Here is a 27534-nt window from a genome sequence, read left to right as displayed (position 1 = left end):
AGTAACCCCTCCTCCTTGTGATGCACCAGATTAAAAGGAATCCACTATGTGTCAGGAAGAATGATAAAGACTGATATGACTTACTGTGGCCTCCCTTTTCATTATGAAATCAAATGACTGATTAACCCAAAACATTTGACACTGGGTTTCAAGGACAAAACAGTATGTAATTTAAAGGAGAAACAAACGTGTTGTGGTTTCCACAAAGGGACATTCCCACTGTGCGTCTGGAGACAGTGAAGAGGGTCACACATTCCTGGACTTTGAACCATCGCACTTTATTACAAAAATAGATAAGGACTGTCTTTCGATAAATATAACCAATAAAACAATATAAATGGAGGGCAAACAGTTTACACATAAAATATAACAGTAACATTCCACAAGCATACCACCATATTAAAATTACACAAAAAATGACTAAAATCAGTGATTAACTAACAATAAACAGATCAAAGTTAGTCCGATTTAATAAGATTGCCAAAGTAGGCAGTGATGGTCTTCAACTTGTTGTTGAGGAAGTTCTGTTCCACCTCCACTTTGCCCCCTGGTCCGGCAAGGGAAGCGATCTGGACGGCAAACAAGAAGTTAAAAAAACGACTATAGCAGTTCATGTCTGAATAGTCTCAAGACTGTTTATCTCAGTGATGGATCACTTGACTGCAGATCTACATGTTTGGTTTGACTACATTTCAACCTGTGGAAGGTTGCCTCCACTTATCATTGAGTTACGTGCATGCATGTTTCATTCATAGAGATAAGCCCCTTGTTATCATAATGAGTTCCTTTATGTGTGCGACACCAAATGAAAACTGATGGACTGAACAGAAGCAGTTTATCACCTGGTCCATATCCGCATTCCGAGGGAGGAAGTACACTATATTATCTGATATCATTTTTGACAACTGGAAAATGTCAAACGTGTTAATAGTTAAAGGAAAAATTACAATTTCAAATATCTATATAATGTAATAGATAACAAGGTCAGAAAGAGATGTGTAAAAAATAATATATAACTAGCAGCCTCCATGTCATTCTCTGTCCTATAACCACTGTCTGGCCACAGTATTTAGGGACGTGTCCTCTTTAAGACCGTGGTAGCAGACCAAGCGAACTCACAAGCAGAGGTCTGGTCCAGGATATCCCCTAGGTTACAAAAATGTGGCTTAAACTTTCACAATTTTACGTGGGCTAACTTCTTTTTTTTTTTTTTTTTTACTTAAATCTTCTAACCACCCAGTCGTTTTGAAAGCAAGAGCAGACATTCTAAAAAGTTACTCAGATGGATTGAAATCGTTTCAAATAGTATTTGAGCCCAGGTCAAAGTAGACAGTAGCTGCCCTTAACCCTCCTGCACACGGATCATCACCAGACAGCAAAGGATATCCGTCTGGGTCCATCATGGTCTTGATGTTGAACACGTCTGCCGTGAGGTAGTCAGGGCCCCCCCATGGCGGGCTGAGGAACACCACGTCGCCTCGTAACCGTGGCGCCAGCTGCAGGAAGTCCCCCTGCAGGAAGTCGATGCGCTCGGCCACCTGGTAGATCTGGGCGTTGTGACGGGCCAGAGCCAGGCGCACAGGGTCGATATCGATGGCGAGCACTGGAGGAGGAACACGCACACGCACGGATACACACACACACACGCATGGATACACCCACACACACGCATGGATACACACACACACACACACAGAAACATACAAGCAACCTAAGCTTATGTGAAGATTGTAATGGGTTGAAGAATTGGGTAGATTTGAGCACGTTGTTCCCTCTCCTATGATTGGTTGAAAGGGATGGGCTCGCTACCTCGCTTCCCTGTGAGGGCAAACTGGATGGCGTTGCCCCCGACCCCGCAGAAGGCATCGATGATGAGGTCAGAGTGGAAGCTTTCCTGGACCCTCAAGGCGATGTGCTCAGCTATCTTCTCTGGAGTCACTGAGAACCAGCCCTCTGAAATACACACACACACACACGCACACACACACACACGCACGCACGCACACACACACTTCCCATTAAAAGCGGATACTGCACAGAGTTGAAAGAGTTTTCGGTGAGACAAATACATAAGAGTAGTTGATGTGATTTGTCTTCATGTACTGGCCTTTGCAGTTTTGTTGACCGTAAACTTGACAACTGCAGCACACTACACATCCACACGAGGGCGGCACACTGTCATAAGGTTTCATTGAAAATAACCTGGTTGACTTGCTCTCACTATGAAACCAACACAAGCTGACTGAATCATTATGGCTTTGCTCCCCAGTGTCTAGGCTGCTTAAATAAATAAAATGACTTTATTTCTAATGGTCTTCTAACAAGGCCTAGATCATTCTCGTTTCCTGCTGGACTGGAATGAGACGAAAAACAAACAAGATAGTTTGATATTCATCTTCTTAGGGGGAAAAAAGGTTACTACATTCTTGCTTGTAAATACTTTTCAGGAACCAATTTTTGTTCCAACTAGGACTATTTATAAAGGTTTTTGCGTGACTAGAGAAGGTTCTTCAGAAACGCACACAACCAAAGTGCCTTAGTGGATCTCTTGTTTTCACAAATAATGATTTGGAAAACCCTCCCAGTATGTGTGATGACTGTGAAAAGGACAGTTTCTATTTATAGACTGAAAATGACGGGAGACTCGAACACTCCATAGACTGTCCTCCTCCTTCTCCTCCTCCTCCTGCTGTCTCCCCACCGAGAAATCTACCATCTGCCTCCTCTTTCTCACCAGCCATCCCTCCAGTCCTACTTCCCTCCATCTCTCTCTAAGGTGTCTGTGCCTTCCGCTGAGAACAGATACCTGCTAAGACAACAAGGACTGGGGGGGAAGGGGGGGGGGGGGGGAGGGGGGGAAGGGGGGGAGAGGGGGGAGGCGCGCTCCGCTTCACGCATCACTTCAATCACCTCTTCACTCCTCCGCCGCCTTCACGCCTCATCCATCTCTCCGTCCCGACGAGTGGTTTGGAGGAGGAGAGGAGTGGAGGAGGTAAGGAGGACAGTGGTGGATGAGTGGATGTCCCTCTCTCGCTCACCGTGTCTGAACTGAGCCACAGAGCATGTACACACACACACACACACAGACAGACAGGTGTGTGTTTGAGTCAGGGGCAAGCTGCAGTGCTCAGCCTGTGTTGATATGAATGTGTGAGTACTTCCACCAGAGCTCAGATCTCATCTTCAAACGGAATACCGAATCATCTGAGAGGGAACGATGAGTGATGAGGGCTGGGTGGGGGGGCAGGGGCACACACAAACACATATTAGTCATATTAGTCATAATACTGGGAATACAGAAAGCTTCCTCACGACTGGATTCATACGCGAAAGATGGAACCGAGGCAGGTTGACAAATGACTGTTTTCCATTCTTCACGCCAGGTTTCAATTATGGCGTATGCTTACCTGTACGCAGAGGGCGGGCGTGCCCCGAAATGTTGTGTTACATACTGACAGGCTACTGTGCAGCAGTTGAGAAACATCGGTGTTTCCGATTGTTCATTCGCATCCATACCAACCCACAAGTCGAGCTTTTCTCAACTTTTACGTCCGTTTTACGAACCCATCCTGCGGCCATTTATAAAAGGAGTCAAACGCAGTCGTACACGAGGACTGCACTGAAAAGGTACCCACAGTCCATCAAAATACATGACAGCATCAAAACAGCGTTAGAGCCGGTGTTGAACGGCAGCGCCTAAAAGCATGCTGGGATTGGAAGGAGGGGCTTACCGTGGTCCATCTTGATGCCCTCGTCGAAGCGGGAGAAGAGCCGGTAGCGCTGGGCCCAGTACTTGGCCAGGTCCGGCTCTGCAGCGATCTCAGGCGGCATCGCCCCACACCTCCCCCTCCTCTTCACCTTCTTCTTCTTCTGTTTCTTACTCTTCCTGCTCTCTCCTGGACAAAACACAGACGTGATCATGCTGTCCCTAAAACCAAGGGCTTGAATCAACACCTCGAGTCGCGCACGCCTCTCAAAGAGAGGGGAGAGTAAAGGAGGGAGGGAGACAGGAAGGGGATGACTGAGAGGAATGAGAGAGAGGAAGGAGAGAGTGGTAGTGAGGTTGTGATGTTCCTGAGCAGAACTCACCTGGATGGCTTTGGTTCTCGGGTGGGTCGGGTATCAAGAAGTCCGGAACATCCAGGGGAACCAGCACCCGGCCTCCGTCTTCATCCTCCTCCTCTTCATCGTCATCATCCGTCCTGGTGAAGACATGCAGGGGAGCTGGAGGTCGGAGTTTCGTACTGGTGTCCAACTCCGTACTGGGAGGAGGAACAGGTCCAGCCTCCTCTTCCTCATTTTCGGCTCCTCCCCCACTCTCCTCCTCCTCCTCCTCCTCTTCTTCTTCTTCAGATGCAGATGTGCGGCTCTCTCTGTGGGGCAGCGTCTCGCCGGCGCCCTCTGCTGGCGAGTCACGGTGAACTGCGTCTCCCTCGGTCTCCCTCTTGACTCTCTGAAGGAAGTTCTGCACCTGAAGAGGTACGTGACTCTCGTTAGATCAGTACGGCTGTCAGCAGAGCGCTGCCAAACTCACCGTCGCCCAGCAGGTTTATTCAGAACTGTGCTCTTCTGGACCTTGGTTCCCCCTGCAGCACTTGCCACGTGCACTACTCATACAGAGCCATGGATAAAAAGCTTCTGCTAAATAAATACATGTAAATCTCATGTAAATTCAACCAGCATAGGCCACTGTATAGCGTAACTGTTTCTCATTCCGGTCAGGAGTGTTTGCCATGGGCTTATACCACAGAGATGTGTCTGTAGGTCTGAGATTGGAGATAGGGAGGGTGGAGAGAGAGAGAAAGAGATGGGGAGAGAGAGAGAGAGCGAGAGGGAGAGAGAGAGAGAGAGAGAGAGAGAGAGGGGGGGGGGGGGGGGGGGGAGGGAGAGGGAGAGAGAGAGGGGGAGAGGGAGACAGAGAGAGACAGAGAGAGAGAGAGAGAGAGGGGGGGGGAGGGAGAGAGAGAGAGAGAGAGAGAGAGAGAGAGAGAGAGAGAGAGAGAGAGAGAGAGAGAGAGAGAGAGAGAGAGAGAGAGAAAGAGTTGTCAGCTTATGATCCCTGTCATCGAGGTCCTCTGGGATGAGCTGGAACGACCATGCAGGCCTAGAAACAATAGCCTGATATCAAATTTAAAAAAACCTGCAGTACTTTGACACTTCTCCTTTTCTGGAGAATGTCTGAAACGTTGCCTCGTCAGCAACACACTCAGCAGAATCCCCCCCGCCTCTCTCTCATTGAGAGAGAGGGCGAAAGGAGACAGGATCTGAGGTGATGTCCACGCTGAGCTTCCTTGTTTTGCCAAGGTCAGGGCTATGGACGTCTTCCATAGGCTGTCAGACGGTGCCCGATGAAATGTGACAGGATCAAATAGCTGTGATTCATGCATGTTCACGCACACGCGGATAGCCCAATAAGCGAGGGAGGGAGGTGAGGGGGAGAGGGAGAGAGGCTGGCTGTATAAAGAGATGTGATGTCAGAAGATGTAAGGTTTGTGAGGTTGTCAGGGGGGAGGGGGGGGGCAGGGTTTCTTTGGCTCCAACTCTTTCCTCTATAGACACTGACAGCATCACACATCTCATTGGCTGGCCTCACACCGTACCGATCTACTGCAATCAAGATTCCCTGATCGAACTGGACCCTAATCGTCCCTGATTTCTATCTCTTAACATTGTAGGGGAGCTGCACTTGCAATACCACATCTTGTATAATATACATTGGGACAGTTCGAAAAGCACCTGTCTTGTTAGAAAGCTTGCGGTGTGCGAGGGACCAAATCAAATGCACCCAGCAGCTGAGGGGGGAGAGGAAGTGGCTGACGCGACAGGAAGTCGCTGACGGGACAGGAAGTGGCTGACGGGGCAGGAAGTGGCTGACAGGACAGGAAGTACCTTCAGGACGGTCCTGCTCTCAAGCGGCTGAGTCTGATCTCCGTCCTCTGTGAAGAAGGTGTGCTTGTTGATGCGGCAGGCGGCACTTCCTCCCACTGTACGCTGCTTCCTGTTAGCCCTCCCAGAGCATGCTGGGACACGGGGGCTGGGCTTGAACTTCAGGACACTCTCAAACCTTAAACACACAAACATTTGTCTCGTTGACGATAGGCTTGGTTGGTGGCGAATAAACCAAAGACGCTTCCGATATTGAGCTCGTTTCGCGGACCCGGAATAAGCCACAACTTCAGGCTGATCATGTGACATACCTGGGCTCCGGGTTACGCTTCAGGCTGATCATGTGACATACCTGGGCTCCGGGTTACGCTTCAGGCTGATCATGTGACATACCTGGGCTCCGGGTTACGCTTCAGGCTGATCATGTGACATACCTGGGCTCCGGGTTACGCTTCAGGCTGATCATGTGACATACCTGGGCTCCGGGTTACGCTTCAGGCTGATCATGTGACATACCTGGGCTCCGGGTTACGCTTCAGGCCCAGTTTGTCCCAGGCCTCGTCCACAGACATGGGTGGACTCTCCTCCACGTCCTGCTCGTGGCTGCTGGACCAACACATGACGGAGATGACGGAGGAGCCAACCTCACACGGCCAATCAGCTACACACGCTTAATATGAACGACCATGTTCCAACCTCCACCTGCTACTGAGGTGGCTGAGATGTTGGGTGTGTCTTACATTTGTTCAGTTAGCAGACGCTTTTATCCAAAGCGACTTCCAAGAGAGAGCTTTACAAAGTGCATTGGTCACTGATAATAACAACAAGATAGCCCCAAAACATTGCGAGTAGCCAAAACGTGAAGCACATATTGTGAACAACCAAAATAAGTGCCAAAGGGAATAACCATAAGAGCATGTTGTTAAACAAGTTACAATTAAACAACATGACCTGCTATAAGTGCAAGTGTACCTGTAGAAAAACAAGCAACAATAAAAACTATATATAAATATCCGTGCTTATATGTCTTAGGCACAGAGAACCCTGCCACACGGAAACAGACCTTCGTTTGATCTGGGTCCATCTTCTCTCTGGCGGTTCCTCACCATCACTGCCGTCAACGGGGTCGTTAGACCGTCTGTTCTGGCCTGATCCCTTCTCACTGGATGTGCTCTGGCCTTTCTGCTCTGAACCTGGAATACATCCATTCAAACAGGTCACACCTCTCCAGTACCCACAGGTGGAGGTGTGGGAGAAGGGTTCTAAAAGCTGGCCTCGCAACTGGAGCTGGGTCTGTGTGTCCTGGTGGTGATGTCAGGCGGTGACAAACAGGATAGGATGAGTCATGTTCGGGATGGCAGAAACCCGTTTTAGAGAGGTTGCCCTCAAAACGATTCCTCATGCTCCACCATTTCTCTCTGTCGGCCATTTTTACTCTGCCTCCCTTTGTGTCCCTGTCGACCTACAGTATCAGTCACTTTCCTCTCCTCTATTTCCAGTTATTCTATTCTCCGTCTTTACCCCTCTCCCGTTTTCCAATTCTCCCTCCCTCTCTTCCTTCCATCTCTCTCCTCCTTCCTTCCCACCCCTCGCATACATCTCTCTTCCTTCCCTTACTCTAACGCTGCACCCACCCTATCTCTCTCTCTCTTCCCTCTCTCTGACGAGAGCCAGCATAAATAATGCATGTGCTCCAGTCACATGCTCCTTTCATTCAAAGGAAGACATCTTTTGATATGATCCATCAATTATTGAAAAGGAATCAGCATGTTTGAACTAAAGCTCTGAGTTACATGGAATGAAACATGCTCTGAAAATATTGACATATCGCTTGAATAGATTTTAAGTGTCGGGCTGGTTCCAGTAATACATAGATCAGTGATTTATATGAGGACACAGTCGGTGTGCAGACTTCACATGAGTACGTAGGATCAAGTAAAATGGTAGAAGCCTCTCTAAAGTAAAGGTTGAGATTCAGCTGGCTGGCTTAGACCTATCCGATCCACTCAGATCTACACTGATGTCTGGAGAGGAAGAAGCTAGTGATTGTGTCTGGACAGGGTTGGGTTAGGTAAGGAGACTAGTCAGTTCAATAGAGCATCAGTGACTGAGAGACTCACCTCTGGATCGTGTGCTCTGCTTTGAGGGGGAGGCAGCCCTCTTACGATCCCCACCATCACAAGGCCCGCCCCCTCCACAGACCGGCCAATCATCATCTGCTGTCTGTTCTCCAACGCCAATCCGGCTCCCTCCCTCTGACTGCAGGCTCATCTGACCAATCAGATCCGTTACTTCCCCGGCGCCGGCCGGGCCCATCTGTCCACTCAGAACCTCAGCATCTACAGCAGCACGGGACGACTCTGCATCCTCACATCCACCTCCCGCATCTCCAGGGCCCCTGCTCTCCCCCTCCTGCCCAAGGTCGGTGGAGTCGCTGTGGGCGCTCCATCCCTGGGAGGCCCAGTAGGTGAACTGCTCCCAGTAGAGCAGGAAGGTCTCCTGGGCGTGCTGCTCCCAGGCAGGCTGGCTGTCGGGACAGTCCCAGGGGGGAAGCGCTCCAGGGTCGCTGTCAGGGTGCTTCTCCAGCCAACTCTGCCACAGCAGACCTTCCCCATGCTCACCTAGGATAACAACAATGATTATGAATTTGTTATATTTAGCCGAGAGAACAGGAAGGATTTAAACCTGCAAGGCTGCAACCTCTTGATCTGCAGTGTAACGCTCTACCACTGGGCTGTAGCCGTCCCCAACATCCACAGGTCATGTGAGTCAGTGTTTTAACCTTTACCAACCGCCAGGTAGACATGTCTCAATAAACAATGTGTTTTTCAGCTCACATACTGTAGTGGGTAAACTAACTATCATCCTTACTCCAGTAGGACTCCCAGCCATTGTCCTGAGTCTCCTCCTGGCCTTCTTCGCCTCTCTGTGTCTCCCCCTCCTTTCTGGGCTCCAACACCTCTGTGCTCCCGATGCTGAAGTCGTTTATCTGGAGCACTGGGTCACCTTCATCAGTTTCCTCCTCTTCCTCCGCAGGGGGTGCCTGCCAGTGATTGGCTACTCTCCTTTTGGACTTATTTCTCTGTGAACAGAAACAACAATATAATGTGTTTGAGAGGGGCGCAAACCTGTTGCCTGTCTGCAATCTTCTTTCCCAATTTTCTCGACTCCTGTACCATCAGGTCTGCTGGTCAGTCAATAAATCCCAGACAGTAATACTTGACTATTGTACTCACCACTTTACTTTCTGCTGAGGAACTGATGAATGCCACAGGCAGACCCATACTGGCCATTAACTTGGTTTCTTCATCTTCAGACTCGGCCTCCTCTTCGCAATCCTCCTCTTCCTCCTCACCTGGCAGCTCCTCCTCCAACTCCGAGAACTTATTACCACGCTGCCCTCCATCCGTCAGGCCGGAGATGAGGTATCTGTTGTCAGATCTGTACAGCTCACGATCCCTACGCGGAGTGGAGAACGGACATGTAAACAGTGGATAAAAGAGAACGTTGCTTTCCCACGCGCTGTTAGTTCAGCTAGCCAGGAGAAAAGGTGAATGAATAGGATAAGAAAACGGCGGAGGTGACAACTAATCTTATTTAACTTACTGAACAAAAGCTCTGGAACAGAGACAGTGTATCTCCTCGTCACCGTGCAGGCTTTTTTGGCTGAAAATAATGTCAGCAACCACATTCCACTTACTATTATCAATCATGATGAGGACTACTGGCAATCTGTCCTAGTCTATTCATATGGATAATGCTACGATATTATCCTGTAATGGACGACTTGGAAACTTTTCACGAGCATTTGTATTTTGTCTTTTGCAAGCTAGATATCTAAATGGACATGACCATCAACACGCACGTTTCAGCAGCGATTAACTATTCGGAGCAACGTTTGTTCCTGTTTGTGTCACACTCAAAAGGAACCGGGTGAACCAGGAAGAAAAGATGACAGCTGACTTCTCTTATTTCGGCTAGAAAAGGGCAATACAATGTAGGGAGGAAGTTTGATTATTATTTCACAATGATTCTGTCGGTTTTTATACAACCATAGCGTGGGCAAAAATGCGTATATGCTAATAAAGAGACAGGTTAGCCTTTGTTGGTGTCATCGATATTAAGACGTATCTTCTAAGGTTAACCTTAGCTAGCTAAAGTAGCGATCTGTGAACGCAAGCTAGTGCAGTTTTGCTAGCTGGCTAGTGGTACTCGCTAGCTAGCGTTTGCCCGTTTGTGTCAGACGGACCGGTGACGTTGAAACGGGCTAATTTTGCTTTTGTCTTCTCAGAATTTCCGTTTAAAAACAACCATGGTCTGTCTACATTGATCACATTTTGTCTTACTTAGACTACAAGGTTTGTGATTAAGAACATGAATGTTTGTTTTCATTATCTGAAGTTGATGCAGCAAGGAATGTATTCGAATTGTCATAGGCAAATTAGCTAATTTGGGTCTAATGCACCCCTTACTCAATAATAATACATTTTCAAGATAAAAACATATCCACTATATAAGATTATCTTGACACAGCCGCCAGAGCATTCCGTGCCCACTCTTGTAAGGACTGTAATATGCAATACGTTAGCAATTTCTCGGTTTTTATTTATAAAATATTGACTTAATTGACATTTACATAAGCCTTCAACGCCATTCCCCTCGGCTAGGCTGTAGCCCCAGGTCTGGCCATTGGCAGATGGTATCCACGCTGGCCTTGGCTTCCAGTGGGCAAGGCTAACTGTGTGGCAGTATGTCCAATGGCAACGAGTCCTGCATGACGGGAGAAGGCTTAGCCGCCTTCCTGGCGTGCGTGTTCCATGCGTGGGAAGAGTGGGCCGACCTGGGTCGCCTGGAAGACTACCTCAGCGTGCTGGAGTACCTGGTGTGGGTCTTCACACCCCTGGCTATCGTCTTCATCCTGCCCTTCCTCATCGTCATCCTCCTCTACCTGTCCATCCTCTTCCTCCATGTGTACAAGAGGAAGAACCAGCTGAGGGAGGCTTACTGTAACAACCTGTGGGACGGGGCGAGGAAGACTCTGGCTACGCTTTGGGATGGGCACGGGGCCATATGGCACGGTATGACATAGTGGGGAGGGGGGGGGGGGGGGGCTAGGTTGGCTGAGAAGTGGAAAATTGTGTGTGTTGGTGACTTGGAAGGTGTGGTGCGAGAGAGAAGAATAGGGAGTGTGTGTGGGTGTGTGAGGAATCTTGTACGTAAGTGTGCGATTGATTTGGTGGCTAGATTCGACGCTTTGTTTAATTACCTATTTATACATGTGAGTGTTGAGGGTGTTTTCTGTTTATACGGCTATTATCATAAAGTATCTTGTCGACCAACTGTATGTGAATCCTGTCTCTACTGTCAGGTTATGAGATCCATGGAATGGAGAAGATCCCACACGAGGGAGCAGCTCTTATCGTGTACTACCATGGGGCTATACCTATTGACTATTACTATTTCCTGGCTAACATCATCCTTCAGAAGGGACGGACCTGCCATTCGGTCGCTGACCACTTCCTGTTCAAAGTCCCAGGCAAGACCCTAATCTAAACTTAATTTAATCAATATGTTAATAACTAAAAAACGAGGCAACTTTTTGGAAAGTGCTATGCTCTGGCATTTTATTCAGAGTTTGTTAGTTCTGTTTGGCCACGAACAGGGACCACGTTGGAAAATGTACCAGTGTAAACACAGTGTGTGTTCATGACCCGGACAGAACATCTGCCTAACCTGTGTTGACAGCAGTACTAAACCTGTGTTGTAGTTCTATAACTTGTCACAATGGTTCCCTGTGTCACAATAGTTCCCTGTGTCACAATGGTTCCTTATGTCACAATGGTTCCCTGTGTCACAATAGTTCCCTGTGTCACAATAGTTCCCTGTGTCACAATAGTTCCCTGTGTCACAATGGTTCCCTGTGTCACAATAGTTCCCTGTGTCCCTGCCTGTGCCAGGGTTTAAACTGCTGCTGGAAGTGTTCAGCGTGATGCATGGGCCCCAGGAGGAGTGTGTAAAGGCCCTGAGGAACGGCCACCTGCTGGGCATCTCCCCAGGAGGCGTCAGGGAGGCCCTGTTCAGCGATGAGACCTACCCCCTGCTCTGGGGCAAACGCAAGGGCTTTGCTCAGGTTGCCATCGATTCCAAAGCGGTAGGTTTTTGAGTAAAGTTGTTGTGCTAAGTTGTGTCGGTTTGGGCTTGTGTTGTGTTTCATTTCTGCACTCCTGGTTCAGTTAAAGTATACAGAAAAAAAAGTGTTTTGTTCCAAAGCTTGTTTACTGAGAGCCCAGGTATGTGTCTCACCTCTGTTCTCCTTAACATTGCAGCCAATAATTCCAATGTTTACACAGAATGTGAGGGAAGGATTCAGATCACTGGGAAGAATGAGTAAGTAGCTGCAACACACTGAGGCTCTGAAGTTCAAGCCTGCAGCTAGACAGGGGGTGGTTAGCTATTTTTAAGTCACAAAACCTCCTTACCAGTAAACTCCTTAGAAGCCTCCCATTACTAGAATGACACATTCACTCACGAATGTGAAGCTGTTTGCCGGTTTAGACACCACCTACATACTGTTATGAATGTTGCAGCGGCCGTAATCCCAGACCCAATTGGATCATGGAAGTTCAACTGAAACTTTGTATGTTTGTTTTGTTCCTTCAGAGTTTTTTCGATGGGTGTACGAGAGGTTTCGGTTGCCGATAGCTCCAGTGTACGGAGGCTTCCCGGTGAAGTTCCGGACATTTCTTGGTGACCCCATCCCCTATGACCCCAACACGAATGCCACAGAGTTAGCAGAAAAGGCAAGGCTTATGTCCTACGCATTACATCACACCTGGATCATAGATTCAAAGAAGGGTTTTCTGGCATATCTGGTGTAATTTCGAGAACAGGTTGGAGAACCGTTGACATCCTCTAAATATTTTTCCCTCAGATTAAATCGTTGCAGGGCGACCCAGATTATTGTTTTTCTTTCTAATCCTGCGGGTGTTTTGTCCTCAGGTGCAGCAGGCCGTTCAGGCTCTCATCGACAAACACCAAAAGGTTCCAGGGAACGTTCTCCGAGCCTTGCTAGAACGGTTCCACAGGAGACAGAAGGAACACTGACCTTTCTGTTACAAAGAAGTCGGTCTCTGTATAATCGTTTTGTATTTGCTCAACCTGGACACAGGGTGGACGTGCACCCATTTCAGTTGTCTATTATAGTACTGTATGTATGCAGGGTTTGACGTGTTGTAACTCTTGTTAGTCTACTGTCATTGGTCAGTTAAGGCGGTGGATGTTGATTCTGTTATCATGTCACAAACAGGTTGTTGTTGTTTTTATATGAATTACTGATATTTCACCTTGTGTGAGTTTAGTGTTGTTTTAATGTTGTAGTTTTTTTATCACTAAGCAACATATCTTGTTGTTATGTGGTGAGATAATAATGCACAATTTTAATATTATTATATTTGGTTAATGTGAGATGTGCAGTAAAAAGATTTGGTGTTGTGTGTATATTTTGGATGTTATGTATAGTCATTGATTCCACAACTAATTTTGCACACTATGGATTTGTTTAGTACCACTGCCAACAATAATGTACATTTTTTCTGTAAAAAAAGCCTTTCCAAAGACCAGCTGAACCTAGTCATATGGGATTTCAAACTGGATCCTTCTAATTTCTGAAATGTTTGCCTTTGGTTAATTGAAGTTATTTTATAATTTCTTTAATTGTGAAATTTCCAAATGTGTTCACTATGTTGAATTATGTAGATGTATACTGCCAGCACTTTTAAATCAGACTGAGATCCGTTAACAAGCATTGTGATTCAGGACTACAATGTAATCTCAATAAATATATTTTATTATGATTGAGATCTCCTTCTCGCTTTGTCTTTCATGTCACAGGTATGACAGGGACAGCTGTTCAGGAACCCTTGTTCTAGTCCTTTAGGTAACACGGAGGAGGAGGGGGGGGGGGAGGTTGCACGGAAATAAAACACTGCACCACGCATAAAACAAACAATCCCAAATAAACGAAGAAGAGGCTGAAAAAATGACCACAGTGTACTTTATTAAATGAATTTTGGTACTTGTGTTGCATTAGAATCAAATAAAAATTTACAAAAATCCAATATATACAAAAATGTCATGTTCTGTTTTCACTCGATTCAATTTACAATAAAATTGTTCATCCGATTGAATGCAGTTTTTAATCACATCCGACTTTCATCATCACACAATGCAGCTTACGGTAAAGACCAATAATGAACAGTTTTTTTGTCTTTTGCATTTTTGTCATTTAATACATCACATACACCACACAATTTTAATCTGTATTACATCATAGTACCAGCCAACTTGTGGCATCAACTCTCTAGTCAAATAGACACCCTTCACGATCAGGACTCAAAGAGGAATGTTCTTTTTAAACATGTACATTTGCATACATTTATTTACAGTTAGATAGTTTATTTTTCTCAATTACTACTGTGATCCTGCATTGCCACTGAGACATAAAGGACATCTGTACATCATGAGGTGAACAGGAAGCCGTTGTCCCCTTGTCCCTTTGTTGGTGTGCTTGTACTTCCTGTCCCCACAGGATACAGGAGGGGGGGGGGGGAGGGCAGCATGACAGCGTATTCCACTACATACAGAGGCTAGTTTACTATGTGATGTTCTGATGGCAAATACCTCTCAACTTAATGCCAGACCACACATCGGAGATCCACCTCTCCCAAACAGTGTCAGAAAGAAAGCGCTGATCATGAGAGAGAGAGAGAGAGAGAGAGAGAGAGAGAGGGGGGGGGGGGAAGAGATCAAGAGAGAGAGGGAGAGAGACACAGCAAGGGGAGGGGAGATATAAAGAGAGAGAGAGACAACGAGGGGAGGGGGAGAGATAAAGAGAGAGAGGGAGAGATCAAGAGAGAGAGAGACAGAAAAAGAGACAGATAGGGGAGGGGGAGGGATAAAGAGAGAGGGGGAGAGATCAAGAGAGACAGAAAAAGAGACAGAGAGGGGAAGGGGAGGGATAAAGAGAGAGGGGGAGAGCGATAAAGAGGGGACCAAGAGACCGAGATGGTAAAATAAATTGGGAAGGAGAGAGAAGGGGTGGTTGGATGTAGCAGTGAATGAGCTACTCCTAGTACAAGCACAGTAACCACAGAAGAGCATGGTCCCATTAACGGATGAACAAGCGAACCCTAACCCTTCCAAACCACACAGACCACACCTTCAGGGGGCACAATGCACTACAACCATGCCCTCATGAGACTGAAAGAAAAGACAAAAGCACTGAATGATCATATCTTAAGGCAAACAAAACAGATACATAAGCAGCTTAAATCGTCAGAACCATGATGTGGGTTTGTTGAGAAGTACATTTTCCTGTCTTTTAAGCCTGCTTAGTTATGCACTTCCTGTGTTGACCAGTACACCCTCCACCAATCGAACTCTGAGAGTTTCTCAGCTTCTCACAGACGTTTCAATGTCATTACCGTAAAGAGATATTTTAGCTAGTTTCCTGGTCATGGACAGTAGCCTACTGCGCTGTGGGTGAAGGGTGTTCTGACCAGATACCGAGTTGAGGTAGGTATATGTACAATATATGTGAGAGAAGAGAGGGTTGATGGGAACCCTGGATGAGTATACACGTGTTTGAAAAGAGTTTCTCTCCTGGTTGTGACCGTGTCTATCTGTTAAGTCCTCTGATGACTTTGATGACCCCCCCCCCCTACAAACAATAACAGCAGTGCAAGGATCGACACCTATTCTATTTCAACCGCTATTCTTCAAAGATAGACATATCAACAATTTGGACATTTCATGGGTGTCAGACAGTGAATCTGACAGTCTTTTCAGTGACAACGGGAATTAGGTTTCTAGATTTGTAGTCAGACTGAATAAACAGTAGATGGAAAGCTTTGCACCAAATGAAAATAATCAGTTGCAAGGCAGGCTAACACAAGATAAAGAAAAAAAAACAATGACCGTGGCCTCGTGTTAACACAGAGCATATTGAGACAACAATACCGTGGAGTGTGAGGGTGACATTGAGAGAATTATCGCTAATGTTTCATTTATAAGGCGTTGGACGGCGGCCAGGCTAGCCGTTATGGTTCAGAGGGCCGATGGCGGCTGTAAACCCATTTAAGTAAGCTGATCATCAAAGAACATAATGAGACTAAAGATTTGTTTTTCTGAGAGGGCTTCGCTAAATTGTGGATCACACCACTGACACAATGTGCTCTGAAATAAAGCGTAGATAAAGGTCTGAAGTCGTGTGCTATTATGTTAGAAGTAGCTATCTATGGTTTAATGCATCTCTCACAAGCAACTTTAAGCAGTGATTAGATAACACTTTGTTAAACTTTCTAATCTTTCACAGAATCCTGGTCTTGGACCATCCAATTGTGCCATCTTTTTAAGTATGTGCTTCCTTTTTCTTCCATGCTGATATTTTGGTTTCTCTGGTTTAACGACCGAATGTCCTTCCAATCTTCAGTGCAAAGTAATACAACTAGATCTTAAAAAAAACGAAAACAGAGAAATCGTGGTAGCCTAAGGCCTTTGCATACTGAAGGCCTTTGCACACACAAAAAAAATACGACCCCACGTTAGGCTATGTCAATCGCGCTTACACACTGCCTCCAAAACTTTCATCCGTCAAAAAAAGTTTGGATCGGGTTCGATTTTCTGTGTTTTTTGCATCTAAAGGCAGCAATTTAGAGTTTTTTTTTGACAATTCATAGCCACCGAATTTAGAGGCTGCGAAAAAACCGCATACGAAAATGTTGCACTCAGTGTGCAAGGGCGTTTAAGTCGTGGTAGAAGACATTCTAAAAGTGCTCTGACATGCACGCAACAGGACATGGTGATGGTAAAAAAAAAACGGTTTACGTCACTGGAAACTGAGGGAGCGTCGACGCTCACACTTAATATTTAAAGGTGTTGAGTAAAAGACGAAAGGTAACAGACAGGCAAGTTCAAAGACGGTTGCGTGATAGTGCGGCAACAAGGCAAATGATGTAGGGCAGCAAAACAAACGACGTCTACCCATCTAACCACAACCTACCCGTTCTCCAAACCAGCTGTTAGAATACATGTAAATAGAAAGACACTTAAAGATCATTGTAGAAAACAAAATAATAATACAAATTGAAAAAAATCAAAACAATTGAAATATTGTAACCTAGCTCAAGATAACAGGCACATCTAACTGGACTCTTTTTTTTAATTCTTTGACGTCTTTTCGTCAAATTTCGTTTATCACAAGATTCCCGCGGTGCTTTGCAAGTTATTCTACAGACAATGTTGTGCTTGTCTCTGTTTTCTCGTCATCTGCTCTCGACATTTCAAACAAAGTCCTGAAGAAAAGCATTTGTGACCTAAAAAAAAAGGCCTAAATGTAAAACAGATACACACTCTCCTTTTGTAAAGACAGTCTTTCTTTTCAAGATTTGAAGTTACAACGTTTCTTTTTTAGACGTCCACAGTTGGATTGCTAGGTGAGGTGTCAGTTTGTCACCAGTTTACAGGAATCTCTTGACAACACTGACTAATAAATTGTTTAGTGTTGACCGAGCCAGTAGTGCCAGCAGTTTGTGCAGTACATACTCTTCTGTGTGGTGTAACTAGAGTTGTGTGATCAGTGGGCCACAGCAGCAGTTTAAACAATGTTCCTGTACTGCAAGTACACATCTCTACCACTCGACACTATCCTAGAGCTGCAGACAAAACAACCTCCTCTATACACATCTACAGTACAAATCCCATCCTGTACCTAGCTCACTTTATTTCTGTCTCACACACACGCGCACACACACACACGCACACAAATGTACATACTCAAGCACAAACACAGGCACACACACATTGATGATTTCAATATTTTTTTACGATGTTTAAAAAGAATGCTGCATCTTTAATGTGAGTGTCCTGTACACAGGGCTTTGCTGTACAACCTGGTGCTTGTGAGAGTAGTTGGTTTGGCTGAGGTTGTTTGTCCCCTCTGTTCCTCCTCTAGCATCCTACTACTTTCTTTTTTTATCTCTTACCTCTCCTTCTCTCCTCCTTTTCTCTTCTTTTGTTTCCTCATCTCTCCTCTCCTCTCATTTCCTCTCTCCCCCCATCCTCTCCTTCTCTCCTCTCTTCTCCTTTCCTCTCTCCCCCCATCCTCTCCTTCTCTCCCCCCATCCTCTCCTGTACTTCTCCCCTCTCCTTTTCTCTCCTCTCCTTGCTGTGTGAGGCTGGTCTGTTATTGTTGAGCTGCCAGGAAGGTTTTCTTGGCCTGTGACACCTGTTTTTATTCCCAGTAGGAGATAACGCTGAGGAGTTTGTATGTCCCTCAGTCCCCCCATTCCAGAACATTCCAGGTATAAGTAGCTATGACCGTATACAAACCGCTTGTTGACTGTAAATTCAAGTAAACAGTCAAACAGTCATTATTTTCTGTTCATCTTTGCGTGTGTGTGTGTGGAAAACTGTCACTGGCTAGAACCCACGTTCCATTGTGTTCTACAGTGTTCCACATTGTTCCACAGCATCCAGATGAATTGGGCGACGGAGCTTTTGGCACTAGGAGAACACGACTGATGACATCAGAACGCAAAGGGACCACCACGTTGGATACACAGGGCTATACTCAACCGGGCTTGTACATATCAAGTTGTCCCGATCATCTTCTCGTTGAATGAAGAGTCCCACCGACTCGTATATGAGAGAAAGGAGTGTCTACTGTAGTGCTTGCAGGCTTCACAACGCGCTATAGGAATTCTGTGTTTATAATTGGATTATCGGCAAGTACTTTGGTGACGTGAGGAGCACTTGTTTCGTCTCCCCTCTCTTCCGTCAGGGTGGCACAGTTCAGGCTGGGTCACCGGCAGGCTGGTTTTCAGTGAGGGGGACAACACTAGGAGTGGACAGTTTTTGACTCATCAAGCTTCCTATGAAAACATTTGATCGGATACAATGTTCCCTGACAGACATACGGAAGTAAAAACAACAACAACAATAACCAAGTCAACCCAAAAAGAGAAGTCTGATTTAAAAACCACACACACACAAAACAAAACGCCCCCTCCAGTCAACTAAGAAGTTGTGCCTATTCTCATCCATGACAATCAACGTCACGGCTCAACGCTATCGTGTACTGTTATGTGTGTTTGTGTATTTGTAGAGAGAGAGAGAGCTCATGTTAACTTATTGCCACAGTCCTGCTGTACGGTATATCCAAGCTGAGGAGGAGTCAGGCTTTCATGTTGGAGAGCCAGTGGCATGGGCTTGGGCTATAACGTGGTCTCGTACTCCAACCTCTCCTGCACCAGCATGTCATCCTTGTACTGCAGCCTAGGGGGCGCCGGGGAGCAGTCCATGGCCAGGATGGCCTTGCGTATGTTCCTGTCCAACACGTGGCGCTCCCAGGCTGGGTATCTGTTCCGACACAGGTCTATTTTGATGACCGTTTCCTCCAGGCGCAGCGCGCGGGACGACGGCGTGGACGGGGCGGTGGGGCGCACCTGGAACACGGGCATGCAGCCGTCGCGCTCCGAGTATTTCCCGTCCCGGTCGAGCGTGTGGGCGCCGCTGCCGCCGCCGCCCCCGCCGCGGTTGGAGCGCAGCGAGTTGGTGGCGCCCTCGGAGGGCAGGGTGGCGAAGGCGGCGGTGGGGTCGTCGAGGGCGGGGCAGCTGGGGGAGCGGCCGAAGCGGGGGCCGTTGGGGTGGAAGAAGGCGTAGTACATGAGCATGAAGACCACGCCCGTCAGGAAGCTGCTGAAGATGACGCAGAGGGCGGGGACGGCGAAGGCGTCGGTGGCGGGCGGGGAGCGGTACAAGTACCAGAGGGCGCCCAGGGCGGCGTTCTCCCCCAGGATCACCAGGTAGTAGATGAGGAGGCGGCAGCGAGTATGGCCCTCCTTCACGTTGAACCAGCTGAAGATGTAGATGATGCCCACCACCATGTCGAACACGATCTCCTCCCACTTGGTGATGCAGAAGTCGGTCTCGCAGTGGACGATCCAGAAGGTCATGACGCACCAGTGCAGCACGATGAAGATGCCAAAGTACAGCTGGAACACGGAGGCGAAGAGGGCGAAGGTGATGACGCGCGCCGCGATGGTGAAGAAGTGCCAGCAGAACTGGATGATCACCGCCAAGTAGCTGATGGGCTTCTTGTCGTCGCGCGAGTCTCTCAGAGCCTTCTGGTAGGACGCCAGGGCCCAAGCCAGGGACACCAGCGAGGCCGCCGTCGTCATGCCTGCAGGGAAACAGAGAGAGAGACAGAGAGAGACAGAGAGAGAGACAGAGAGAGAGACAGAGAGAGAGACAGAGACAGAGAGAGAGACAGAGAGAAAGAAAGAGAGATAGACAGAGAGAGACAGAGAGAGCGAGAGAGAGACAGAGCGAGAGAGGGACAGATGGAGGGAGAGAGAGCGAAATAGAGGGGGAGACACATTAGAATTACGAAGACACACAGGTATATCACAAGGCTTTGGAAAGAAGAAGAAGAAAAAAGGACTTTTCGAAGCCTGTTAAATTAAAACAAAAGCGCTAAACTGAATTGAACACTAATTGATAAACAAACCCGTCGCGGAGTTTAACCGTCTTCCCCAACGAAAGCAGAAGAACGAACCAGCCCTGGGATAAGCCAACCATGACTCACTGCAGCTTTTTAACCTCCGCATGGCCTTCAGCCTTCTGTGCAGCGGGAGCATGTGAGAGAGACAAGGAGAGGAAGGCACTCTGGGGCAAGTAGATGCACCCGGCTCTCCTTTGAGGAGCTTGCTACCATGGTTACAAAGTGCCCATGCAGCTTGAGTGATCTTCCTCCATCATCTGAGAGGGGGAACTGACATTCACACACACTGGTCTATGTTATAATACAGTCACACACACACACACAGACACATTCATATACGCATTGCAACACACAAACACACACACACTCACATAAGAGGAAATAATTTAGTGAATGCTTGTTGAGTAAACACTTGTTTAACACATCTACTCCACAGTAAGCACCCTTCTGGGGGTTAAATCAACTTTATATATACCACATTCTGACACGACAAACACTTAATAGACTAGCAATAAGTGTGCTAATTGGCAGCCACTTTGACTACAAACACACACAGGCACGCACCCACAACCCATAAACAAGATGGTTCTGTCCCTTAGGAGTTCCACACTGACGCCATTGGACCATGCATTATTTAGATGGCTGCCCGGTAAGACATCACTGTAGCCCACAGCTCAGAGAGCAGCCTCGTGCCCAATTAAGAGTCCGTCCTTTCGATCGTCCGCTCTGGATGCTCAAGCCCAGCCTGCCGTAGGGTTCTGTGCTAAGGCTTTTACAAAGCATGTTAGTCAATCACTGGCTGGATCAAATGAGCGCAACAGTAGTTATTGCAAGACATGACAGCCACTTACTCTAAGCAGTCAAACTCAGATGGGCCTCTGTAAACACACACACACACACACACACACACACACACACACACACAGGGGTTGCATGCATTCAAGAGAGAAGGAATGATAAAGTAGATGTGCGTGTGTGTTGGTGTGTGCCTGTGTGTGTGTGCACACGTGTGTTTATGTCTCGACACCTGGCATAATTAGCCAATCATATCCTTCCGAGCGATTGATAAGTGTAACTGGATGAAAACCGCCGGGGCCTCAGTGTGTGTTACAGTAATATGCTCACAGGCGTAGGTGTGTTATCAACCCACATAATCGAACTGAGGATGTGACTGTTAACTAGAATTTTCTTAATTAAAAAAAGTGAAGGGGTGAGGGGGGGGGGGGGGGCAGATTTGCCATTCTCCAAGAGTGGGTGTGGTCAGATTTGCCGCGTCCCACCCACGTATACTGAAACGCACGCCCCCTGATGCAACTGCAACTCCTACACTGTGGTGCAATGCCACGGCGTCACCTCCACTGCTGCAGTGGCGACGAGGCCGCTACCCTCTCCTGCCGTGCTCCTTTGTGTCTAATGAGCTTCCAAACACTCTCTGGTCTACAGGCTCACTGGAGCTCTCTGGAACGTTCTGGAACTCTCTGGAACGTTGTTATCGGCCTCTCTGTGGCCTCTCTCTCCCCCCAGCCTGGGACAGTCAGCTGTGGTAGTTATCAGACTTCAGCATGCGGCTGACTCTTGCTCTGTCGCTCAAAGGGAAACGTACACACACACGCTCACACACACGTTCACACGCTCACACACACGTTCACACACAAAGCTTCAAACAGGTTACAGTAAGAAGCCTATGCTTATGACTTCATACATTAAGGACTGTGTTTGTGTGTGTGTGTGTGTGTTTAACTCTGCCTCATGGGAGTTATTGCCTGATCAAAGGATGTGATGGATCATTAGCTGACTAGCAGAGGGCAGCAGTGTAACTGAACTGACTGGGAGTGTGTGTGTGTGTGTTTGTGTGTTTAGCTATTCTTGTGGGAACCAGAAGGGGTTTAATGGGGTTAGTGTTAGTATTAGAATTACAGGTTGGGGTTTGGAGAGATAGATTTAGGGTTAATGTTCATGTTATGTTTTTGGATTACGGTTAAGATTGTGGTTAATGTTATGAATACGATTAAAGTTAAGGTTAAGGAAAACATGATTTGGAATGGGGTGGGGGAGTCCCCACAAGAACAGCAAAACTAAACATGTGTGTGTGTCTGTGTGTATCTGTGTGAGTGTATCCTACTGACTACTGCGTTGTAAGAGAGACAAGGGATGTGACACGCCTCCTCTTCCTCCTCATCCTCCTCTTCCTCCCTTTTCTCCTCATCATCCTCATCCTCCTCCTCATCTTCCCAAACTCAGCTTTGCTCCTCTCCAGTCTGCTGAAGTCCCAGGTCTACTTTCTCTCTCCCTGATCTGGTTTCAAAGGTTGAGCCCTGACATCCGTGGCGTCTATCCAGACTCTCTGATGTCTTGGAAGCAAGCTATCCCTTCTTCCGGCACCCTCCACACAGGGCCTACTCCGAGGTAGACAAAGTCAGACTCGCAGTCTCTGCATGACTTCAAAGGGAGAGTTTAAAGCTACACAGAGTCGTGCTCCTCGGAATGTTCTACTTCCAAGTCATCCCGGTTAACAGAGTCAGAGATCCCTGACAGCTCCTCCCCTTTGCTCAGGGCAGGGGGAAAGAGGTGTAGAGATGAGAGAAAAAGAGAGAGAGAGATTGATAAAGAGACAGACGGAGAGGGGCAGATACAGCAAGAGACAAAGAAAAAAGCGAGAGAGAGCGAGAGAGAGCGAGAGAGAGCGAGAGAGCGAGAGAGAGAGAGAGAGAGAGAGAGAGAGATGGAGACAGAGAGAGAGCGAGAGAGAGCGAGAGAGAGATGGAGGGAGTATTATGGACAGCTCAAGGCTGTATAATCAAGACAACACCTTGCCTGACTGCAGGGATTTGAAGAAGAGCCAGGATAGAGAGAAGCTCTGGGAGATATCATCTCTATATTATCTTCCTGCACCAGGACACACAATACACTCATTACCTAGTCTGGGTCTGGGCTTAGGGCAGGGGCAGAAGCAGGGGCAGGGGCAGAAGCAGGGGCAGGGGCAGGGGCAGGGGCAGAAGCAGGGGCAGGGGTTAGCCCGGCCTTTATAAATCCATTAACACAATTATTTGGGGATGTGAGAAAGCAAGTTTGAGAGAAAAAGACAGAATAGAAAATGAGAGAAAGGGTGAGTGTGTGAGCAGGAGTGTGTTCCAGATGCAAGAAGGCGGAGGGGTGGGGGGGGGTGGGGGGTCCTAAACGCTTCAGACCGAAGTGGCTAACAGACTGCACGGCTGGGTAAAACGTTTCCTTAATCACAGAACAGACACAGATCTGACTCGCATTGCAATAATCTCCCTCCCTAGTACCCATCCACCACCCTGGGCTAGTGGTGCTGTGTACTCATGCGATGGCAAAAGTACACACATCCTTCATTCAAGTAGGGAGTCAGATGGCTGAGCGGTGAGGGAGTCGGGTTAGTAATCAGAAGGTTGCCGGATCGATTCCCTGCCGTGCCACATGATGTTGTGTCCTTGGGCAAGTCACTTCACCCTACTTGCCTCGGGGGGAATGTCCCTGTACTTACTGTAAGTCGCTCTGGATAAGAGCGTCTGCTAAATGACTGAATGTCCCTGGTACTGAAACTGCTGCCATCCATAACGGTGCTCCAGTGCTGTGACAGCTTGTATGTTCAGCACTGTGGTACACAACGCATGCATTGTCATTCACAGAAGTGACACAGCACCACGTCTGTCCTTTCAAAATGTACAGTAGAACAGCTCAAAGTACGACTCTCACCCACTGACTTTGTTCAGTTTTCTTTGAATCAGTTTTCCGTGTGCTGACGTGTCAATAGCTGAGCTGCCTTTGCACGTCTTGAAAATAACTGTAGCTATGGCAACTTCAATAGAGAGAAAAGCTTAGAGAAAGGTGACAGAGAGAAAGAATAGTGGTTGAGAGATAACAGAGAGGAGAGGAGAGAGAGAGAGACATAAAAACCTAGAGAAAGCGGTTGGGAGGGACTTTACGTAAAAAAGGGGTTGAAAAGCAACAAGGCAGTAAAAGGTAATGTAACAACCCTCCGCTTTTGTAGGTAAACTTGTTCCTCACAGAGAAACATCTTAGAAAGTGCTTGTCATTCCTTCAAGTCTAAAGACAGCCAGGACTGAAAGAGACTCAGTAACATCTCTATGGTTACGTATAAAGCACTTAATAGACCCCAGCGGTATAGCAGCTCACAGAGGTCAAGCTGAGGTCAAGCTGAGGTCAGCGTAGCCAACTCTACCAGCAGCAGGCTCCAGGTGCTGCATCAGATTGTGGTGAATCTACACTTTACTGCAACCACCCCTCCCTGTGTCTGCTGGACCGTGCTGCAATCTGCCTGGAAGAGGAGGCAGGAACCCTTTGTTTACCATGTGTAGGTCTTATATCTCTCTCTCTCTCTCTCTCTCTCTCTCTCTCTCTCTCTCTCTCTCTCTCTCTCTCTCTCTCTCTCTCTCTCTCTGTCTCTCACTCTCACTCTATTTCTCCCTCCCTCTCTTGTTCTCTCGAACTCTCTTCCTTCCTCTTAGCCTCGTGTCACTTCCTGTAATCAGTGATGAACAGCTCACTTATTGTGTGACCCGTACATGTTGTGACGCAAGCGATGACAATCAGCCCCGTGTTGGCTTGGTGACGGCTGACTGACAGCGTACACAACCGAGTATGACTAGGCGTCTCACAAGGCTGCCACACGCACACCCCGACTGTGTCACAATACCGCAAACCCCACACTGCTCCACGTCCCCCTCCCCGCGGTCAGCTCGTCCGCTCGCTCTGAAACACTGATATCTTCTGCTTCACTTTGATCGCTCTCAATCTCGCTGCCCTTCTCTCCCTCTTTCATACGTCTCCCTCTCCCCCCGCCCCCCCCCCCCCCCCCCCCCCCTCCAGCCCCCTCCATCTGGCTCCACCTCTCCCTCCCTGCCTCCCTGTCCCCTCCTCCTGGTGCAGCTGTTGTAATCAGAGAGGACAGTCTTCCTCAACCTGCAGACAGCAGCTGGGGAAACTGTCTGGGAGGCTCTCCACTGCAGACATGGCTTTCTTTGTCTCTTGCCTCTCTCCTTTCCGATTTCTCTTCCTCTCTCTCCACACCTCTCTTCTCCTCGCCCCTTCTCTCCTCTCCTCTTCTCATCTCCTCTTTTCTCCTCTCCCCTATTCTCCTTTTCCGTTTCTCTCCCTCCCCTCTTCTCTTTTCCTCCCCTCTTTTCTCTTTTCCTTCCTATCCTCCTATTCTCTTCTCTCCCCCTCTCCTCCCCAGTTGGCTGGCTGGCGCAGCGACAGATGAGAGGAGGAGAGGACGAGGAGAGATGGAGCCCCCAGCAGCCCTGGGAGCTCTCTGATGGCCTATATGACAGCCCCTCTTCCTTCTCTCCTCCCTTCGCCCTGCTTCCCATGCAAACCCAGCAGCAGTCCAACCCGGCCAGCATTACTAACTATGAATCACAGCTTTGTAGAGGCAGAGAAACAGAGAAAAAGAGAGAGTCTCTTCTCCCTCCCTAACACCAGCAGGGTTACGTGTTTCCTAGAGAGGGCCTACAGTGTTGACGTTAACATACTAGTAGTCCACCAATGTGTGTATTTGTGTGTGTGTGTGTCTGTGTGTGTGTGTGCGTGTGTCTGTGTATGCATACGTATGACATATGTGTGAGCATGCGTGTGTGCAAATGCGTCCGTGTGTCGGTGCGCAGGTGGGAGTGTGGGTGCTGCTGTGTGTGTGTGTGTGTGTGGGCAGCAGTACCTTGCACGGCCTGCAGCTTGTGTGTCTGGATGATGATGCACAGCTGCAGGACCAGCTGAGGGGCGCTCTCCAGGAAGGTGGCCAGCAGGTGCAGCATGCTGACGTCTGAGAACTCGTACACCATCCGCCAGTAGAACCTCCAACGCTCGTTCTCTGCACTCTGGCGACTGCGGATCCCCAGGTAGATGGTGTGGAAATACCTGGCGGAAACCAGAGAAACGGGGAAGCTTCAGATTCAGATTCAGATTTGGACGCAGCAGATGGGCGTAGGGAATCAAGTTTGACTCGGGATTCACGTTCAGATTCAAATAGACGTTTAGAACAGTGGTCAACCCTTGGTCCTCAGGGCCCACTGTGCTGCATGTTTTAGATGGGTCCCTGATCTAACACACCTGATTCAAATGATTCAATCAATTGTTATCAAGCTTCGACCCGTTCATTTGAATCAGGTGTGTGGGAGCATTAGTTAGAACATGATTAGAAGTGCACTATGAACTAAAACACACCTTACATTTAAAACTCACATCCGCATACTGATTCATGTTCAACCTAAATGGTCCTTCAGCTATTATTACCTTCAAGGGTTAGGGTCAGATCTCTGATGATTAAATGTCTGATGAGGTTAGATATACATGATTGCAGAGCTTGGCTTGGCAGACAGTCATCTGCTTGCTTACACACACACACACACACACACACACACACACACACACACACACACACACACACACACACACACACACAGAGCCACTGTCTCCTGCTGACTAACTACCTGCATCTGTAATGTGACCTAGGTTTCCGGCGCAAGTACACACAGAGAGAGGAGTGAACGGACCGGGAAAAAACTAACTCTGAGGCTGCTCAAATCTCCACAGTGTTCAAGTAAATGGACTGCAGCCCAGCCCTCTGTCTGTGTGTGTGTGTGTCTGTGTGTGTGTGTGTGTCTGTGTGTGTGTGAGTGTGTGTGTGTGTGTGTCTGTGTGTGTGTGTCTGTGTGTGTCTGTGTGTGTGTGTGTGTGTGTGTGTGTGTGTGTGTGAGTGTGTGTGTGTGTGTGTGTGAGTGTGTGGTGTGGGCACTGGTCCAGATAGAAGCCTCAGAGCTTGCTGGCTCAGTCTCTCCACCTCTGGGATATTTGAGTTGCGTTTAGTATCCTAGTATTCTATTTCCACTTCATTAGAAGGAGGAAGCAGACCGAGATGTTGGGAACAGAGTCTGTGGGATTATTGTTGTGTAGAAGAGGAAGTCGAAGATGACTGTAGCCTGGAGAAACTATCCAGTTTGAGACTTGTGGACCAATTGGCGCCAGTACGCTGATTTATGCCACTTGGTCTTAAGGTTTTAGGCAAGATAATTGTTTATTTGTAGGGCTATTGGCGTAATCCATTTCAA

The 27534-nt window shown here is 47.7% G+C and overlaps 3 protein-coding genes across 4 annotated transcripts in view; 1 reads left to right on the top strand and 2 right to left on the bottom strand.

Moving 5' to 3' along the window:
* Window positions 1–259: 259 nt before the first annotated feature.
* On the bottom strand, window positions 260–9772 carry tgs1 (trimethylguanosine synthase 1). Of its 2 annotated transcripts, none has more exons than XM_047027356.1 (13): window positions 9493–9772; window positions 9123–9345; window positions 8758–8968; window positions 8007–8507; window positions 6950–7079; window positions 6403–6492; window positions 5890–6064; window positions 4090–4471; window positions 3732–3896; window positions 1810–1953; window positions 1387–1603; window positions 843–921; window positions 260–569 (listed from the first exon to the last, which is right to left on the bottom strand). In XM_047027356.1, exons 1-13 carry the CDS (start codon window positions 9597–9599, stop codon window positions 459–461), a joined length of 2535 nt encoding a protein of 844 aa, XP_046883312.1. In that variant the 5' UTR covers window positions 9600–9772; the 3' UTR covers window positions 260–458. The 2 variants fall into 2 exon arrangements, with proteins under 2 accessions (XP_046883312.1, XP_046883313.1); XM_047027357.1 differs by having other exon boundaries at window positions 6403–6489.
* A 28-nt stretch (window positions 9773–9800) lies between these two features.
* tmem68 (transmembrane protein 68) lies at window positions 9801–13739 on the top strand. The gene is made up of 8 exons (XM_047027358.1): window positions 9801–9883; window positions 10178–10244; window positions 10554–10964; window positions 11255–11422; window positions 11844–12037; window positions 12213–12273; window positions 12547–12686; window positions 12886–13739. The coding sequence occupies exons 3-8, from the start codon at window positions 10637–10639 to the stop codon at window positions 12988–12990; spliced, it is 996 nt and encodes a 331-aa protein (XP_046883314.1). The 5' UTR covers window positions 9801–9883; window positions 10178–10244; window positions 10554–10636; the 3' UTR covers window positions 12991–13739.
* A 1136-nt stretch (window positions 13740–14875) lies between these two features.
* Window positions 14876–27534, bottom strand: part of xkr4 (XK related 4) — a 37191-nt gene continuing 24532 nt past the window's right edge. Inside the window, exons 2-3 of the mRNA XM_047028576.1 lie at window positions 26145–26344; window positions 14876–20125 (exon numbers count right to left, since the gene is read on the bottom strand). Coding sequence (XP_046884532.1) covers window positions 19158–20125; window positions 26145–26344 — 1168 coding nt within the window. The 3' untranslated portion in view covers window positions 14876–19157. The remainder of the gene's footprint in view (window positions 20126–26144; window positions 26345–27534) is intronic.

Source organism: Hypomesus transpacificus, chromosome 10 (assembly GCF_021917145.1).
Source record: "Hypomesus transpacificus isolate Combined female chromosome 10, fHypTra1, whole genome shotgun sequence".
Classification (NCBI taxonomy): Eukaryota; Metazoa; Chordata; class Actinopteri; order Osmeriformes; family Osmeridae; genus Hypomesus; species Hypomesus transpacificus.
Note: the sequence above shows the minus strand (reverse complement) of the source record. Positions and strands in the feature narration are given on the sequence as shown.